Here is a 19,844-nt window from a genome sequence, read left to right as displayed (position 1 = left end):
CATATAGTTCTTGTTTCCTTCGATAGTTTTTCTTACATATTAAGTCATCTTGATATCACTGTATTTTTATTTATTCTGCTATTACCTGTGTACACCATTAATAATAATAATATTAATCACTGAATTTTGCCTAATGCATTTACCATATCTACAAAAGAGTTAGTATACATTCTCTCGTCATACATTCTAACTTAATACTCATGTTTAATACTGAACAATTATAATCATATCTGTACACACATATCTTTCACACCCTACAATATTATTTTCTACAGTTATATTCTATTAATTATGTGCATACCTTTAGTTGTTTCCACTGTCACACCTCTGTCTTAGGAATTTCCAGCATTATCATATACCCTGAAAGTTTCCTTTAGTCACTTTCACTTTCCGAGTCACTGTCCAAGTCAATAACTAAACTGTTAGTTTCCAATCTGTCTAAAATATGTTCACGATCCACCATTTATCAATTATTTCCTCTGTATGTCTATCAAGTTCATCCAAATCAAAGGTATTATGGTCGACAATGCTTCTATCTAATCGTCTTATAGTTACATCTTATAAGTTATCTATAACCTAATTAAAAGCTATTGTAATTTTTACCTTTTTCCATCAATTTTTATTGTCTTTACACTTTTTTGTTACTGTCTTGCCAAAAGTGCCCCAATGAACCATTTTTAAATAACCAAGTTTCATCAAGATACACAGATTCAAATAATTTATCTTCCTTGGTCTTATTGTATGCCTTTAAAAATTGAATTATTTCTAAGGCAATGTCTGGAAGTTCCATTAGACCTCTTCGAGATTTATCTTTACACCATTTAAATCCTATGCCCTGTAAGAGTGTATGAAATGATGTCTTATATCCCTCAAAAAGCTGCACTAGCTTTAACTAATTATTTTATGTATACTTTCCAGACTAACAATTTTCTCTGAAATAATTTTACTAAATTATGTTTATATCGATGAAATAGTTTGTGTACTCACTATTCTTATATATTTCGATAATGTGATCTAGAATGGAGCCAATATCAAGATGGTCAAGTTTTCTTATGCGAGTATGCGCTTCTTCGAGTTTAAGCGTCGATCAAAATGCATACCAAGATATTTGGCATCCTCTGCTCGGGGGTGTTGACAATGATTGATATTCACTGGAGGGCATGTTTTTTTATGCATAGTAAACGTTATATGGGCGGATTTTGTTTCATTGGCTTTAATGCCATTGTATTTTCTCCAAGTAGGTTTGTAGGTTCATTGATCATGTGACTGGATCTTCAAGAAATGCTAAGATTGCTGTGTCGTCTGCGTATGCTGCCACAGTAGTTATTTTGGGATATATCTATATTATTTCAGGTTATATCTATATCCTGAATATATTAGATGTAATTCGGTAGGTTCATCGCTTTGTTTTACAGTAAACTGTCTATCAGTGATCAGAAATATCTCACTGTGGTTAATAAAGATTTTGGACTGACTTTGTTACTACTGTCACTGTTTAAAGATAAAACGGATAAAATATTTAATTAAGTAAAGAAACGTGTGAACCAACAAAACAAAATTGCTTCCTAATAAGCTAGATACTATTATAAAAATGTCCCCTAGCAACTGTTATTAAATAGGTACAAAAAACCTTTCAGGAAAATTAAAATGGCGAATCGTATGCCAGTGTGTATCATTATTAAACTCTTGAAGTGATTACTAGCCGTTAGATTAGAAAACAATAGCCAATCTATAAAATAATTTGATTTGTAAATTATATAATTACCGACCCGAGGGTGATTTATTATATATGTATATAATCAACATAATTGTAACTCTGAAAGAAGTGTTTTTCATGTTTCAATGAAACGAATTATCGGTATTATCTATTGGCAGACTTTATTATATTGTGAGTCTGATACTATTGATACTTCCAAATATTTGTAAAATATAAACTGTTGACTAAAAATTGTAATTTTAAGGTAAATGACGATGAATAACACAGATGCGATCAGCAAGGTGTAGTATATTATGAGATGTCAAAACCGAATTAACCTGTTGATGAAATAAACAAATTTAAACAAAAATCAGCGATAACGAAAATCACCTCTTGCAAGTCATCCTCTTACGTCACTTACATTCCAAATGAAACGAAAACTTCTGTAACGCCCAGCGTATTCACCAAACATAGCGCCTCCTAATTACAACTTGTTCAGATCTATGCCGCATGGCTTGGCTTGATCGAAGAATTGTGAAAATAAATTCATGATTTGCATTGTTTGCAAATCAACATAGTTCTTTCGACACGGCATCTCCATGTTGCCACAGTGATAAGATAAAGTTATAATTGATGAAAATGATAAAAATATTTTGATTAATATAGATTATGTCAATTTTTCTTATTAAATGCCTTTTTAATATGAAAAATTTATTAAAACTAATACAAGCACCTAACATTACAAGGCTGCGTTCTCTGTTATAAAATGGTACTGAATGCAATCAATAGTTATAGTGGGCATCTAATTTTATATTTCCTATTATAATACATATTGACAGGCGTAAATTCAAATATCAAACACATAAAGGCAAACCTATTTTTATATAAAACTATTTACTGTACAGTCGCTCGAATAATATTTCTGTAACGCATGAAAACAGATTATGTTTTTGAAGCTTGAAGAATATCTATTTCGTTATGTCGACTCTATTACTATTTATGAATTGTATGATTTTGTCAGAAACCAAAGTAAATCCAAGTAATATTTTATATAATTTCGTTTTATATCATTACCGTTAATATATATCGTAAAATATTTTACTGTTTGTTTACTTAATATCAATATCCCGTGATAATAAAAATAAAGATTTCTATATTATTATATCAAATGAAGATAATTTATAAAAATAAAAATTTATAAATTCTAACTAAAGTGTGTATACTAAATAGCTATAAAGGTACAATTCAAACATATAAAGGCAAATCCATTTTTATATAAAACTATTTATTGTTCAGTCGTTCGAATAATATTTCTATAATATATGATAGCAGATCCTGTTTTTGAAGCTTGAAGAATATCTCTTTCCTTATGTTGATTCTATTTCTATTTATGAACTGTATAAATTTGTCAGACAGCAAACTAAATCCAAATAATATGTTATATCATATATATGGTTAACAAATAGTGTAAAATATTTTACTGTTTATTTACTAACCATTGTTATCCCGTGATGATAAAACTAAAGATTTTTATATTATTATAACAAACGAAGATAATGTGTGTAAATTGATATAGTATTGAACTAAATGTCTCTTTGGAAAGTGAAAAAATTGTTTCAATATTTTCTATTGTACTATATATTGACAGCTGTAAATGCAAATTTCAAATTTCAATTTTTTTAAACTGTATAATTTTGTCAGAAACCAGAGTAAATCGGAATAGTATTTTATATCATATATATCGTAAACAAATATTGTAAAATATTTTACTGTTTGCATACTCAACATCATTATCCTGTGATTATAAATCTAAAAGTTTTATATTATTTTATCAACTGAATGTAACCTACACAAATAAAAATGCATAAATGGTTTGGCATCATAATATTTCATCTATTTATGAAGTTTATAGATAACGATTTTCACAAAATAGTTACTTCTTTCAGGTTTTCACTGGTGCTGCAACATGTTTTTACGCTTTTATTGGTTTTGATATAATCGCAACAACGGGCGAGGAAGCAGCCACACCAAAGAAATCGATCCCCTTAGCCATAATCTCAAGCTTGGGGATCATTTTGACTGCTTATGTTACTAGCTCAATGATGTTAACTTTAATTGGTAACTAATTTCTTAATATTTGATATATTGTAATTAAATAAATAAATTTTCTTCAGTACCATATTCGGAAGTGGATGAAGATTCGGCGCTGGTGGAAATGTTCGGACAAGTTGGGGCTTTTAGATGTAAATACATTGTAGCGGTCGGAGCATTGGCTGGATTGACTGTTTCGATGTTTGGATCCATGTTTCCTATGCCAAGAATTATTTATGCTATGGCTCAAGATGGACTGATATTTAAGTGAGTACCCGTATATATTATATTAAAAAATATGAAATTGTATATGCACAACATATATAGAACCAATGATATAAAATTGAATTTCGGTTGAAAATTTTAAATACTTATTATATGACAAATACACTTTAACGAATTATATATTCTATTTTAAAAATATAAAAGAATTCTACAAAAAACTATGTCCATCACAAACCACAACTTATTTTTTATCATTATTTGGATTCTACACTAGAAAAGTTTTCAGCACTATATCTATAAAAATGTGACACATTCCCAAGCCATATATATTTATATAATAGGATTTATATATATATATATATATATATATATATATATATATATATATATATATATAATGATAAATGAAAATCACAATAGGTAGTACCTGATAAAAAATCTGGTACTTTAATAACCATTTAAGCATTTCCATGCAATCAGAAAGTTCTTCTGTTATTTCGTGTGTACTATCTTTCTTGATAAACTACATTTAATCACTATATTCTCCTTAATTCATTTGTCATATCTGCAAAACTGTTAGTAATACAGTAAGTAAGTAATATTTCTCTCCTCATACATTTTAACTAAACATTCATATACAATCTGAACAATAACACTCATGCTCCTAAAGCTTTCACGCTCTATAATGCAATTTCTTATAGTTAAAGCATATTAATTATATACTGACCTTTTTTTCTGTTTCATTACTCTGTCATATTAACTGTCAGCATTGAATCATAATCCAAAATCCATAAAGTTTTATTTAATCACTGTCATATTCAGAAACACTAATCAAATGAAAAACTAAGCCGTTATTTTCAATTTATCAAAAAACACCCTAGAAATTAAACCATTCTTATTTCCAGCATAAAGAACTATATGGCCGCTATGAATTATTTATTAATAAATGTTATGACTAACAAAACCTAATCGATAGTTATTCCAATGTTAACTTTTGTTGTATTTACACTATACTTATCTTTCCATGAGTTCTCTTTCGGTTACATGTTTGAACTCAAAGAGCATTCTACCTCTTTTTAAATAGAATAAAATGAAAAGGAAATCATTTTCTGACTGTAAAACGAATTTACAACTTTAGATAAGTACATATTGATAACATGCGTCAGTACTCTTTTGAATAGACTATACATTTTAATCCATGGACTGTGATCTGCTCGATTACTTTCAGCCACACAGTTTTTGAATAGATAATAATCTATATAGTCAATATGTTGCCTTGTTAACGGAGACATCTTCAAATAAATTACCGCATAATCACGAAGCTACATTAGCTTTTAAAAATACTTAGTGTTTTTATATATTTCGTACATTTGATCACTGATACAGCTAACTTCTAGCTGATCTTGATTCGTCACGTGTATTTCGCTTAAACACAGTTTCTTTTTGATAAATTCAAGGTTTTATTGTTTTTTTTATTTTTTGAGATATTTCAGTGACCGTGTCCATATCAATATTCAGTGCACCTGCAACACACAAAAAAAAATATTTTCAGTAAAAACCGCGGCAATTTGAAATGTATTAAAACAAAGCGTTTGCAGGCTCATTCGGTTACATGTTCGAACCCAAAGAGCATTCTATCTCTTTTTAAATAGAATAAAATTAAAAGAAAATCATTGTCTGACCGTAAAACGAATTTACAACTTTCGACAAGTACATATTAATGACGTGCGTCACTACTCTTTTGGATAGACTATATCTTTTAATCCATGGACTGTGATCTGCTCGATTACTTTCAGCCACACAGTTTTTGAATATATAATAATCTATAGAGTCAATATGTTGCCTTGTTAACGGAGACATCTTCAAATAAATTACCGCATAATCACCGAAGCTGCATCATCTTTTAAAACTACGCTAATTCATGAACTAAATTAGGTCCAATTTATCATAATCACTTATCTCAGTACCGAAGTATTTATTGGCAGTCCAAATCTACCTAAAAATTATTATATATATATATATATATATATATATATATGAAAAAACAAACCACCAACTAAAAAACTTAATCTAGACAGATTTAGTCACACATTTATCATAATTAGCAACACACAAAACGAATAATTTATAAATTCAACCGTTCCAAAATGAAGGTAAAATATTATTTATATGTATATCAGTAATAATATTAATACTAATCATACTCGAGTGTTCGTATTATTGATCGTAAATAAATAAATTACCTAATTATAATAATATATTAAACAATGTTAATATATATAATCATCATATGTTCCAGAAATGTATGGACAAATATCTGGTTATCAAATCGGTTATGTCGACTGTATATTTATGAATTGTATGATTTTATCAGAAACCAAAGTAAATCCAAGTAATATTTTATATAATTTCGTTTTATATCATTATCGTTAATATATATCGTGAAATATTTTACTGTTTGTTTAATTAATATCAATATCCCGTGATAATAAAAATAAGGATTTCTATAGCATTATATCAAATGAAGATAATTTATAAAAATAAAAATGTATAAATCCTAACTAAGAAGAACCTAACTAAGAGAAGCTACATCATCTTTGAAAACTACGCAAATTCATAAACTAAATTAGGTCCAATTTGTCATAATCATTTATCTCTAAGTAGCGAAGTATTTATTGGCAGTCCAAATCTATCTAAAAATTATTATATATATGCAAAAACAAACCACCAACTAAAAAACTTTATCTAGACAGATTTAGTCACACATTTATCATAATTAGCAACACACAAAACGAATAATTTATAAATTCAACCGTTCCAAAATGAAGGTAAAATATTATTTATATGTATATCAGTAATAATATTAATACTAATCATACTCGAGTGTTCGTATTATTGATCGTAAATAAATAAATTACCTAATTATAATAATATATTAAACAATGTTAATATATATAATCATCATATGTTCCAGAAATGTATGGACAAATATCTGGTTATCAAATCGGTTATGTCGACTGTATATTTATGAATTGTATGATTTTATCAGAAACCAAAGTAAATCCAAGTAATATTTTATATAATTTCGTTTTATATCATTATCGTTAATATATATCGTGAAATATTTTACTGTTTGTTTAATTAATATCAATATCCCGTGATAATAAAAATAAGGATTTCTATAGCATTATATCAAATGAAGATAATTTATAAAAATAAAAATGTATAAATCCTAACTAAGAAGAACCTAACTAAGAGAAGCTACATCATCTTTTAAAACTACGCTAATTCATAAACTAAATTAGGTCCAATTTGTCATAATCATTTATCTCTAAGTAGCGAAGTATTTATTGGCAGTCCAAATCTATCTAAAAATTATTATATATATGCAAAAACAAACCACCAACTAAAAAACTTTATCTAGACAGATTTAGTCACACATTTATCATAATTAGCAACACACAAAACGAATAATTTATAAATTCAACCGTTCCAAAATGAAGGTAAAATATTATTTATATGTATATCAGTAATAATATTAATACTAATCATACTCGAGTGTTCGTATTATTGATCGTAAATAAATAAATTACCTAATTATAATAATATATTAAACAATGTTAATATATATAATCATCATATGTTCCAGAAATGTATGGATAAATATCTGGTTATCAAATCGGTTATGTCGACTGTATATTTATGAATTGTATGATTTTATCAGAAACCAAAGTAAATCCAAGTAATATTTTATATAATTTCGTTTTATATCATTATCGTTAATATATATCGTGAAATATTTTACTGTTTGTTTAATTAATATCAATATCCCGTGATAATAAAAATAAGGATTTCTATAGCATTATATCAAATGAAGATAATTTATAAAAATAAAAATGTATAAATCCTAACTAAGAAGAACCTAACTAAGAGAAGCTACATCATCTTTTAAAACTACGCTAATTCATAAACTAAATTAGGTCCAATTTGTCATAATCATTTATCTCTAAGTAGCGAAGTATTTATTGGCAGTCCAAATCTATCTAAAAATTATTATATATATGCAAAAACAAACCACCAACTAAAAAACTTAATCTAGACAGATTTAGTCACACATTTATCATAATTAGCAACACACAAAACGAATAATTTATAAATTCAACCGTTCCAAAATGAAGGTAAAATATTATTTATATGTATATCAGTAATAATATTAATACTAATCATACTCGAGTGTTCGTATTATTGATCGTAAATAAATAAATTACCTAATTATAATAATATATTAAACAATGTTAATATATATAATCATCATATGTTCCAGAAATGTATGGACAAATATCTGGTTATCAAATCGGTTATGTCGACTGTATATTTATGAATTGTATGATTTTATCAGAAACCAAAGTAAATCCAAGTAATATTTTATATAATTTCGTTTTATATCATTATCGTTAATATATATCGTGAAATATTTTACTGTTTGTTTAATTAATATCAATATCCCGTGATAATAAAAATAAGGATTTCTATAGCATTATATCAAATGAAGATAATTTATAAAAATAAAAATGTATAAATCCTAACTAAGAAGAACCTAACTAAGAGAAGCTACATCATCTTTTAAAACTACGCTAATTCATAAACTAAATTAGGTCCAATTTGTCATAATCATTTATCTCTAAGTAGCGAAGTATTTATTGGCAGTCCAAATCTATCTAAAAATTATTATATATATGCAAAAACAAACCACCAACTAAAAAACTTAATCTAGACAGATTTAGTCACACATTTATCATAATTAGCAACACACAAAACGAATAATTTATAAATTCAACCGTTCCAAAATGAAGGTAAAATATTATTTATATGTATATCAGTAATAATATTAATACTAATCATACTCGAGTGTTCGTATTATTGATCGTAAATAAATAAATTACCTAATTATAATAATATATTAAACAATGTTAATATATATAATCATCATATGTTCCAGAAATGTATGGACAAATATCTGGTTATCAAATCGGTTATGTCGACTGTATATTTATGAATTGTATGATTTTATCAGAAACCAAAGTAAATCCAAGTAATATTTTATATAATTTCGTTTTATATCATTATCGTTAATATATATCGTGAAATATTTTACTGTTTGTTTAATTAATATCAATATCCCGTGATAATAAAAATAAGGATTTCTATAGCATTATATCAAATGAAGATAATTTATAAAAATAAAAATGTATAAATCCTAACTAAGAAGAACCTAACTAAGAGAAGCTACATCATCTTTGAAAACTACGCAAATTCATAAACTAAATTAGGTCCAATTTGTCATAATCATTTATCTCTAAGTACCGAAGTATTTATTGGCAGTCCAAATCTACCTAAAAATTATTACATATATGTAAAAACAAACCACCAACTAAAAAACTTAATCTAGATAGATTTAGTCACACATTTATCATAATTAGCAACACATAAAACGAATAATTTATAAATTCAACCGTTCCGAAATGAAGGTAAAATATTATTTATGTGTATATCAGTAATAATATTAATACTAATCATACTCGAGTGTTCGTAAATAAATAAATTACCTAATTATAATAATATATTAAACAATGTTAATATATATAATCATCATACGTTCCAGAAATGTATGGACAAATATCTGGTTATCAAATCGCATAAAAAATATATATTAATTAAAATATAACTAATTAGTAGGTAGTTTCCCTGAATTTCAATGTTAAAAATATGTTTTGGTTATGAATTTATGAATAATTACAGAATATTCTCACAAGTCTGGCCAAGTACTGGTACTCCAGCATTAGCTACGTTTTGTAGCGGACTAGCTGCTGCCATTGCAGCCTTGTTCATACGACTGGAAATATTGGTAGAAATGATGTCTATAGGTAAGTACGATGATAAACAAATTAACATCATATAGTCATTAAAAATAATAAGTTATTCAATGAATTGTATCCGGCAAAAAATGGCTCTATTAGGTTCGTCGTATTATGTTTCGATTAATTCTCGAATAGCAGATTAACCAAGTAAAATTTAAGGGCCCTACGTTTTCAATACGACAAAATAATATCTTAAACTAGTGAAACAAATAATTGCAAATATGAGCAAATTTTGGTTGAAGTTTGCCAGAGCGATGAAACTACACAAAATATTTGTAATCACTGTTGAATTCATTTTTATTCCTTTGTTAATGAATGAAGCACATACCTGTGTACCTCTTCAATCTTTAAATTAAATATACATTTGATTGAGATAGGAAAAATGTTATTGTTGAAAGAAAGATGTTTACAAATGAACAGCGTTGTTGAAGAACCTAATATGCGTGCCTACATTTTTTGTTTTGGAGTCGTTTTTCATATCTATAACAGGTCATTTGAAAAGTCCCCGGCCTGACGCATAGATGACGCTATTAGAATTAATTCCATATGTTTTTTATTTTATCCTAACACTCAAAAGATGCGTGTATAAGTTTGACAGCTGTCGGACCATTAGTTTGTAAATTATAGCATTTTGAGTGAAGCAACTTTTGTTATTGTAAAAAACATGGATAAAAAGGAATTTCGCATGTTGATAAAATATTGCTTTTTGAAGGGAAAAATACAGTTGAAGCAACAACTTGGGTTGATGCCGAGTTTTCGAACACTGCCGAAGGAAAATCATGTATGCTAAATTTCGAAGTTGTAAAATAAGCACCGAAGACGGTGAACGCAGTGGATGCCCAAAAGAGGTTGTTACCGATGAAAATATTAAAAAAACCACAAAATGATTTTGAATGACCGTAAATTGAAATTGAATGAAATAGCAGATACTTCAAGGATATCAACTGAACGTGTACATCATATCATACACGAATATTTCGGTAGGAGAAAGCTCTGTGCAAAGTAGATGCCGCGCGACCTCACTTTTGATCAAAAACAACGAGTTAATGATTCGGAGCAGTGTTTGACGTTGATCAAGCGTAATAAACCCGAGTTTTTGCATCGATATGTGACAATGCATGAGACATGGCTTCATCATTTCACTCCGAAGTCCAGTCGACAGTCATCCGAGTTGACTGCACACGATGAACCCACTCCAAAGCATGGGAAAACGCAACAGTCGGCTGGCAAGGTTATGCCGTCTGTATTTTGCGACAGCGACTATATTACATAGCATTATTGAACCGTTTGAAGGAAAAAATTGCCGAAAAACGGCCGCATTTTAAGAAATATAAAGTGCTGCTTCTGGTTAGAGAAGAGACCAGGACAATAATGTTTCATCTAATTTTAAAACTACTACATGTACGGCTCCTTTTACTAATGCCTGCTACTACTAGTACGTGGCAGCTTTTTAATTCAATTAATTTATTAAATCATCTAAATCAACATAAAAAGGCATGTTTTACCATAATATTACCTTAATTTTGCAATTACTGGATTTTACTTACGTTTTTCCTTATGGTTTAGCAAAATAGATTTCATGCATGTCACAAGACAATAGTTAACAGACACAGTCAACATTTTATGATTATTAGGTAACTATGACTATTAAAAACTAGCTGCAGTTACAACTAGTACGCCATGTACTATGTCTTATTCTGTTTTTACTTCATTACCTACATTGTTTATACTAACTTTTCAACGTTTTTCAACTGGAAACGGAGCGAAGGTGACACGAAGAACTTAAACAACGTGATTGTGTTTCGGGAGATACTAAATTACGTATTTGCTAACAAATACCAAACAAATCCTCTTATGTTATTAAAAAACGGTGAAAAATTAAGCCCTTTATATATATTTTTACCAAACTGGTTTGTATAAAAGCAAACTTGTGATAATTTTTCAAAACTCCCTTTCTGTTCGAGGCTTTATTTAGGTGACACCACATTATATTACACATAAAGGTAGGTAAACAACTACCTTTTATAAGTTGTTACTGTTTGTGACATCTAAAACTTTTGTTTGCCAGTACATAAAGAAAAACGACGGAAAATCCATTTTGATTCATTGTAACGTTTTCTTTCTTTTCTTTCCTTGTTGTTAAGAAAACATATTGCGATAAAACAGTACATATAATAAAAATATGTATCAAGTATCACACTAAAGTACAGTGTTAATAATTTCATGTCATTTTTATTCTACTCTCTATTGTTAAGTCAGTTAATATATCCTTAAGTTCTTAAGCTTCTAATCTAAAAATTTTAAAATAATTAATCTATTCGAACGTTAGCTGTTATTGACTAAAATTATTTATAGCCAAAATGGCGTCTTTCAGAGTATTTCTGCTTCATACCGAATAGAGTTAATTATTCTTTATAGCAAACAATTATAAGTAGGATTTTAAATGGATAATATTAATAAATACATAACAATAATTTTGCTGATGTTTACATGATTTATAAAACAAAAATTAATGTTTAACATCTATTTACATTAGAACGGCAAGCACAACCAATTTTTGCTTAAATTTAAATTATTCTACAAAATATTTTAACAATAATAAAAGATGTCTAGTAATTTAGAATTTGAAAATGATCTACTAACTTATTTTCTTCTATATATTAATTTGAATCAACTTATAAAATTATGTTATTTTTTCTAGAATACTGCGCAAGTCTTTGTGTAAAATTATTTATTTAAACTTAAATTGTATATATGTCTTTTTGAAACTATTGTCCATCTCTAAATAATAATCTCTCCCATCTCTTAAACAATAACGGATCCAATACTGAAGAAAAATATCGTCTTTAAATTAAATCGATTCATGGATTGGACATATTTCTATAATCATGGAATGATTGGTAAATTACTAATCATAACACCAGTCAATCAACAGTAATAATTTTAGACGTTTGACGAGTGTTTATGATGATGTTTATATTTATATTAACTTTAAGTGTACCAAAAACCTAATATCGCCATCTCGAATTGAACGACAACACTTATTGCACAATATCCCAAAACATGTCTAAATTATTGATTATATTATGCCCCATTTATTAACTACCACTAACAAAAACTGCCACATTTCTTTAAATTTAATCATTTCAAAGTTTCTCGGAAATTAATTAATTGGCTTTTCACTTTATTTACGTAAACGCATCAATAATATTAATATTTTAACATATTTTAGGTACACTATTGGCATATACCTTAGTATCAACATGTGTTCTGATCCTTCGGTATCAGCCGCACTCTACTAACTTAGTCGAGTTACTTCCACAAAGTCTTCGAACACCTCTTCGAGGATCTCCCACCAAAGAAGGAATTCAGCAAAGTCCTAACAACACGACAGGTAATTTGTATATACGAGGATAAAAGGGTGTATTAAAAATTAAAATATCTAGTTTACCATAGTGTTTGAGAAATACATTAATAAGCAATAATCCATTATTGAAAAAAATTGCTTCTTACACAGAAACTTATCCTTAATTTCTGTGGAAATGATCAGAATACATGAAAGTACATAATATAAGACTATTTAGTTTTAATTGTTGTATTAATGGAATTGAATAATGCAACGGCATTGCAAAATTAAATACTATTATTAGATCTGTTTTTATCATCGTTCCAATATACATTCTTAATGGAAATTATACCGAAATTAACATTATATCAAGCAAGCCATGAATATTTAATGGCATTAAGGTTGTATATACCTCCTTACCATAAAGATCCCACCCACACAAGCTCACCGAACAATTATCCACATCTGGATTTAATATGAAACATTCAGAACATGCGTTTAGGCAAATTTTGAGCGAAAATTATACTTATATAACCACTCTTTAATACATTATTTTTTGTTTTATTAATGAAACATAAACCATTATAACGCCACCTATTATTAATACTGCACACTATTATTATTAATTATGATGAAATGTTGTTATAGGACTTTATGGAAATCAGTTGGCTCCTGACGCCTTAAAACAAGCTATTGATGCGAATCTAGCACATCCCACGGCACCCACGCCATCGCCTTCACCTATACCCACACAGCCAACACAAAGGGTAATGGTGAGGAGGGTTACCCGAAGGTAATAAAAAAGGATCTGTGGATCATTAATTTATTAAGTAGTTTTTTTGCCATTACCTAACTCTGCTGACATTTTTTTGCGAAAGATAACTAATTTCAATTTATTTCAGGCTCGTTAGAAAGGTTTCGATATAAAAAAGAATCAGAAAAAATTACGAATAAATAGAATAAAATATCATTCAATGTTTAATTATTAAAATTGTTACTTATTTTTTCAAGTTTATTTGATCCCTTTACTGAATCAAAATTCAATTACTGATCCCTGTAACTGAATGGTTGTTAAATAAGACGATTAAGACGGTTGTAGAATACTATAAGTTAAATTATTAATGTAAAAAACCGTAGAGACCCAATAAAGTGTGAAAAGTAGCGTTGGGAACTATCGACGATGAAGACATTCGAAGCAGACGATAGTCGCAAAACAGATGAAACAGTCGATAGTCAAAAACTAGCAATAGCAATATTTTCAGTCAAATGCACGGTTCGACTGTTTTTCTTTTAAATTCGTATCAGACGAAGATGTACGAACCCTTTCCTGTACAAATTGTGAGAGAGGAAAGGAAGAAGATAAGTGCTTGGGGCAGTTAAGTTTATATGTGCTTATATTTTCCAACGGTAGCATAAGCGAAACGGAGATGTATAATATAAATTCCTTCACGAACTAACTTTAAAATAAAAAAGGAAAAAAATAATTACTGAATACTATAATAATAATAATACATAATATGCAAATTATAATTTAATTACAAAATAGAATTACTTTTATATTTGAATGTTCTGTGGATCTGTAAAAAGAAATGATTTTTTTCAATTCAATTGGAATGGAATAATACCGCATAAGTGTTTTATTGCATTTCAATGTGTTAATTACTATTTTTAAATAATGTACTATAATAAATATAGACAATACAACTAAAACAACTTAAACAAAACCTAAAAACTAAAAAAGTACAATACCCGTAACTATGTTACTATATAAAATTAAACATATACCTAATCATAGAAAAAAACAACTATTATCATAAAACAGTCAAAATATTTTACTAATTATTATTTACCCAATTTTAATCTTTTTACTCTATTACATTAAAAATCTTGAAAAATATCGTACCATATCGTATACAATATATTGTTATTTGCAAATTACAAAAAAAATCATAAAACTACATATATTACATATAAATTAATGTAAGCGTAAATTGGGTACACTTTTGTCAAGGTCGCGGCTAGGACGACAAAGCCAGAAGGTTAAAAATCAGTCGAATGAAACAAGTTGAACCAAAAAAAGTAAGCAAAAATACCACTGAAACAGTCGATAGTAAATAGTAACAAAATCAGTCGGACCGAAAATAGCGACTGAAGCAGTCACTGGTAAAAAGTAGTAAATTCAATCGAGCCAAAAATAGCGACTGAAATAGTCGATAGTAAAGAGTAGTCAATTACTAAACAGTCGAGAGTCAATTTCAGGCGATAGTTTCCAACAATTGTGAAAAGGCTATCGCACAAGTCCAATATTACAAGACAAATACGTTCACTTTTTTTTAACAATTACTGAAAAAAACTTATCTACATCCTCATATTATGTAATAGTTATATACAGTCGTCTTGGTTGGAGCAGTGGAACAGGCTAGGACGGTCCTGCTGACGTAAATTTATGGTCGCGAAACTGTCACAAAAGGCAAGACATCATTAACCAGGCTGAGTAAGACCGGATGTCTTCTGGGATGATTTCTAAGTTGGTCACTCGCCAGTCGGTAGGCTTAATGCCGGAGATCGTGGTTCGGAACCCACGTTAAACAGTAGATCCTAAACATTAGTTGATAAGGCTTGTACCGATACGTGTTAGAGTTACAGATCAAAATTATTTTACTCTCTTTAGTCTCCTTATTGGAGTGATATTGTCGAGATTACTTGCTGTTGATGGATCTGGTTTAAAATATCCATCAATAAATCTTCATGAGGGAAATGAGTATTGGATATGTCAAAGCAATAAAGTACTGCTCTATAAGCCCGTATGAACATACCACATTCAGGTATCTTCTTCTGGGTTCTGGACAATAGAGCAATCTGTAAATAATTCAGTCGTTTCAGAACATACTTCAAGTTCTGAAGAATACTAATTTCTCGTGATATTTCAAAAATAGAGATCCCTCTAGAGATTTTTAAATGGACACCATTAACCAGATCATCAAAATGTTCACCCGGACTCCACTATATCAACGTTGACATGACTTAGGAAGACAAAGCATTTGAGTTAATGTAATGTGGTATTAGCACAAAAGTAGAGCACAATATTTACCAACTTGATGGACAATGATTTTGATGAAGTTGATGGAATTTTTTTTGATACATCATCTGGAATTAAAGATAATATTAATTAATATCGCAATCAATACCAATATCGCTTGATGATATCGTTCGATTTTAATTTGTTAAAATGTAACATTTTGATTCAAATTATAAAGGTTTAATTCAAAATATGTTTTAATTCACAATTTATATATATATATATATATATATATATATATATATATATATATATATATATATATATATATATATATATTAAAGTCTCCAAAGTTTAACGTGGGCTCCGAACCACTGGCGCGTGACCAACTTTAGAAATCATCCCAAAATACATCCGGTCTTATACCGCCTGGTTACTGGCGTGACTGGGATCATTTTCCTTGTCGGATTTTACACTCTTGCCTAGAACATTCACAAATTTTAAACAATCACAAACATAAATTTACGACCATACCCCCGCAGAATTCGAACCCGCAGCTATCGCAACAGTAGGAGGGCCGTCCCATCGCCATTACCACCGCGCCACCAAGCCGGCTTACCCGCATTTTTAAAAATAACACAAATATATTCGCCCAGAAAACATTCGAATCCCATTCTGAAATAATGTCGAAAAATACTGTTGGAAAATAATGTTTACCACAAAAACAAGCGAAAAAGCAAAAATGTCAATAAAGTCGACAATAGTCAATTACTTCTTGAAACACAAAACCAATCTTGTATCAGCAAAGTTTTATACGCTTCCATTATTTCAAATCAAATTTATATTATCGTATGAACAACAAATACGTATATCTTACACCGTATCACCACCAACATCGTTCTCATATCGATCCCAATCCATTTTTATCTCTCTCACATTGACATCCAACGTTCATGACCCAAAGTCCTCAGAAATATTTATAAATAATAAAGGTTTATTTTTACAATGTATTTTTTTTTATCTATTAAACATCATAACTGACAAAATATAAAATATATTACAAAATCCTATTTTTATTTAAATGTAAAAGCACGAAGAAGATCACGATCTTTGCGTCAATATTCATCAAATAAAAAAGTTGTCTTTTATATTTTCGTATTGTGCTAATCTAACGTTAAATATTATCTCCTATTAAATGTTTCTAGTGTAAAGATTAACTAAAGATATAGGCAGAAAATGTCTTTTTTTATTATTTACTTAAATTAATTTTTTACTTTTAAATTGTATTTGAATATCAACCTAATTTAACTCAGCAACAGTAAATGGAACACCTCCAAAGGCTACTGCTTATGTCACACATCAACTTATGTCATGACCGTAATATATTTATATAGGTCCTTCAAAATCGAATGTTCTTGTGACAATACTAAAGCATTATCAAGCATTGGTGGGATTAGTATACTTTCAATATTGTATGAACTTTAAACCGTCAAAAAGAATTATTATTTTAAGAAACAGCTATTGTAAAATAAATGAAGCTATTTCAAAAATTATTTCAAGAAGTTAAAAGAAATCAAGTCAATTTCCCGAACATCTATAAATATTGTCAAAAATTCATATTATTTACATTAGAATAGCTACAGCTAGAATTGCATTTAAAATGCAAATAATTTCATCAAATAAAAAATTTAACTTTTTTCAGTTCTCCGGACAGTGATGATACATTTGGAGGCGATGAACCTGAAGAAGAGTTCTCCATGAGAGACGACCAGTTCCTGGTTTCTGATAGAACAGAAAATAAATTTTATGGTGTGTATTTCAATTTAGTTTTAATTAGTTTAACATTTCTTACAGACTCACGATTAAATATAATAAGAATATGTCTATATTAGGTACTTTACATGGAGGTGGAAGTGCTACAAGTACCACGGGTGTTGTAGGTTCTACAGTTGGACCTAGTTTAGGATATATTGGACGTAGATTGCAAGTGAGTTTTATTTTTTCATATGAAAAGAAATTTTTGACAAGAGATAAGTTTCATAGAAAAATGTATAGTTTAAAATTAGTGTTGTTATTAAGTGCTTGTGGTGTAGTGTTCCATTTTCCTCACTAGCTACTTTTTATCATACAAACAAAATTCAAATATTGTGATTAAATATGTTGAATATTTAAAAAAAAAACGAAATCAACAATGCATTTTATTCAATTTTAAATTAAATTGTTAATAGAGTTGTTTAATATGATACATCGAAAAGTAGATGCAGAAATACAGATTGCATTAGATAGAACATGTTTGTCGAATATAGAGTTAATGACTGAGAATGTAACAAACCTTAGATCCTTGATACCTCGATATCCTGAGTGACAATAGGCATGTCAAGCCAGGACCTCGGTTAGTAATTACTTAAATAATATCTGGGTGCATCTACAATATCTCTTGTATTTTATTTATACTACTTTTCACAGAACATCCCCATAACTAATTTGCACAGATCCATATCGGTTTTAGAAGTTGGTAGTACAACAACAAATATACAAATAAGGATTGATATAGGAGTACAATAAATAATTGAGATGTTCTTTCAATTAACCAATCTTTATATTTCAATTCCAGTTAATTTATTCTTTTTAATTCTATTTAATTTTTAATTTAATGCTCTTTCCAACGGATTATTGCATATAGATTAGTCGTATATTATTAGTAGATTGCTATTTTTCAACCGACTTCGAAAAGGGGGAAGGTTATATATTCTGGTGGTTTTTAGTGTGTGTTCGCCGATTTCTCCATCAATTGTGGGCCGATTTTCAAATTTATTTTTCTATTCGAAAGAGTGCACTTCCGAGATGGTCTCATTGAGTCCAAATCAGGTTCTATTGGGGGCAGGGGGGGAAATCGATGGAAACGATTAAATTTCAAAGGCACGTACAAAGTTTTCACATATTTTTTATCTAAAATAATCAGATATTTGTGAATAATATTACTGCTGAGCTGATATGACGGAAAATCGTAAGTCGTTCACTGCAAATGCCAATCACTTTGCTTTTTAAACATTAACTGTATCATATAAGACCTAAGAAATATTGTAGACAACTGCTTATATGGTGTAATGTTTAAAGCGTTTGTTTAAAGCGTGTAACTCCCAAACGGAGGTCGCGGGTTCCGTTCCCGGCGGAAACAATAAATTTTTGTTGTTGTTTAGTTAGAAAATTTGTCAAATCACCTAGTCTAGGTAGTGAGCCTAGGTGACTGAAGGTCCTTATGTTCAATCATTGTTTCTTTATTCCTATATTTCTTCATACGGGCTGCGCCTTTATTTGGCCAGCCCATTGTAATATCAAATAAAATAACTGCGTAACTTATTTAGTAAATAGCTAACACTAAAAAGAGAAAAATAAAATATTTTTAACAAAAACCGACTTCAAAAAATAAATAAGGAATTCATTAAAAATTAATTACATGTGTACATATATCAGCCTAAGTCCGGTTATAATAGAATAATTAAAACATTTTATTATGTTCTTTTATTTTTATAAATTGTTAAGATTAAT

The 19,844-nt window shown here is 28.7% G+C and overlaps 1 protein-coding gene across 1 annotated transcript in view; it reads left to right on the top strand.

Annotated features, from left to right (window-relative positions):
* Nucleotides 1-19,844, top strand: part of LOC143193160 (solute carrier family 7 member 14) — a 166,937-nt gene that overhangs the window by 138,168 nt on the left and 8,925 nt on the right. The window contains exons 6-12 of the mRNA XM_076399171.1: nt 3,643-3,814; nt 3,871-4,054; nt 9,812-9,936; nt 13,163-13,324; nt 13,925-14,069; nt 17,998-18,104; nt 18,188-18,282. Coding sequence (XP_076255286.1) covers nt 3,643-3,814; nt 3,871-4,054; nt 9,812-9,936; nt 13,163-13,324; nt 13,925-14,069; nt 17,998-18,104; nt 18,188-18,282 — 990 coding nt within the window. The remainder of the gene's footprint in view (nt 1-3,642; nt 3,815-3,870; nt 4,055-9,811; nt 9,937-13,162; nt 13,325-13,924; nt 14,070-17,997; nt 18,105-18,187; nt 18,283-19,844) is intronic.

This window comes from Rhynchophorus ferrugineus, unplaced genomic scaffold (assembly GCF_030347505.1).
Source record: "Rhynchophorus ferrugineus isolate W39M unplaced genomic scaffold, kcgeb_rfMv2 rfM3, whole genome shotgun sequence".
NCBI lineage: Eukaryota > Metazoa > Arthropoda > Insecta > Coleoptera > Curculionidae > Rhynchophorus > Rhynchophorus ferrugineus.
The sequence above is the reverse complement of the archived record's forward strand: the minus strand, read 5'-3'. Positions and strand labels throughout refer to the sequence as shown.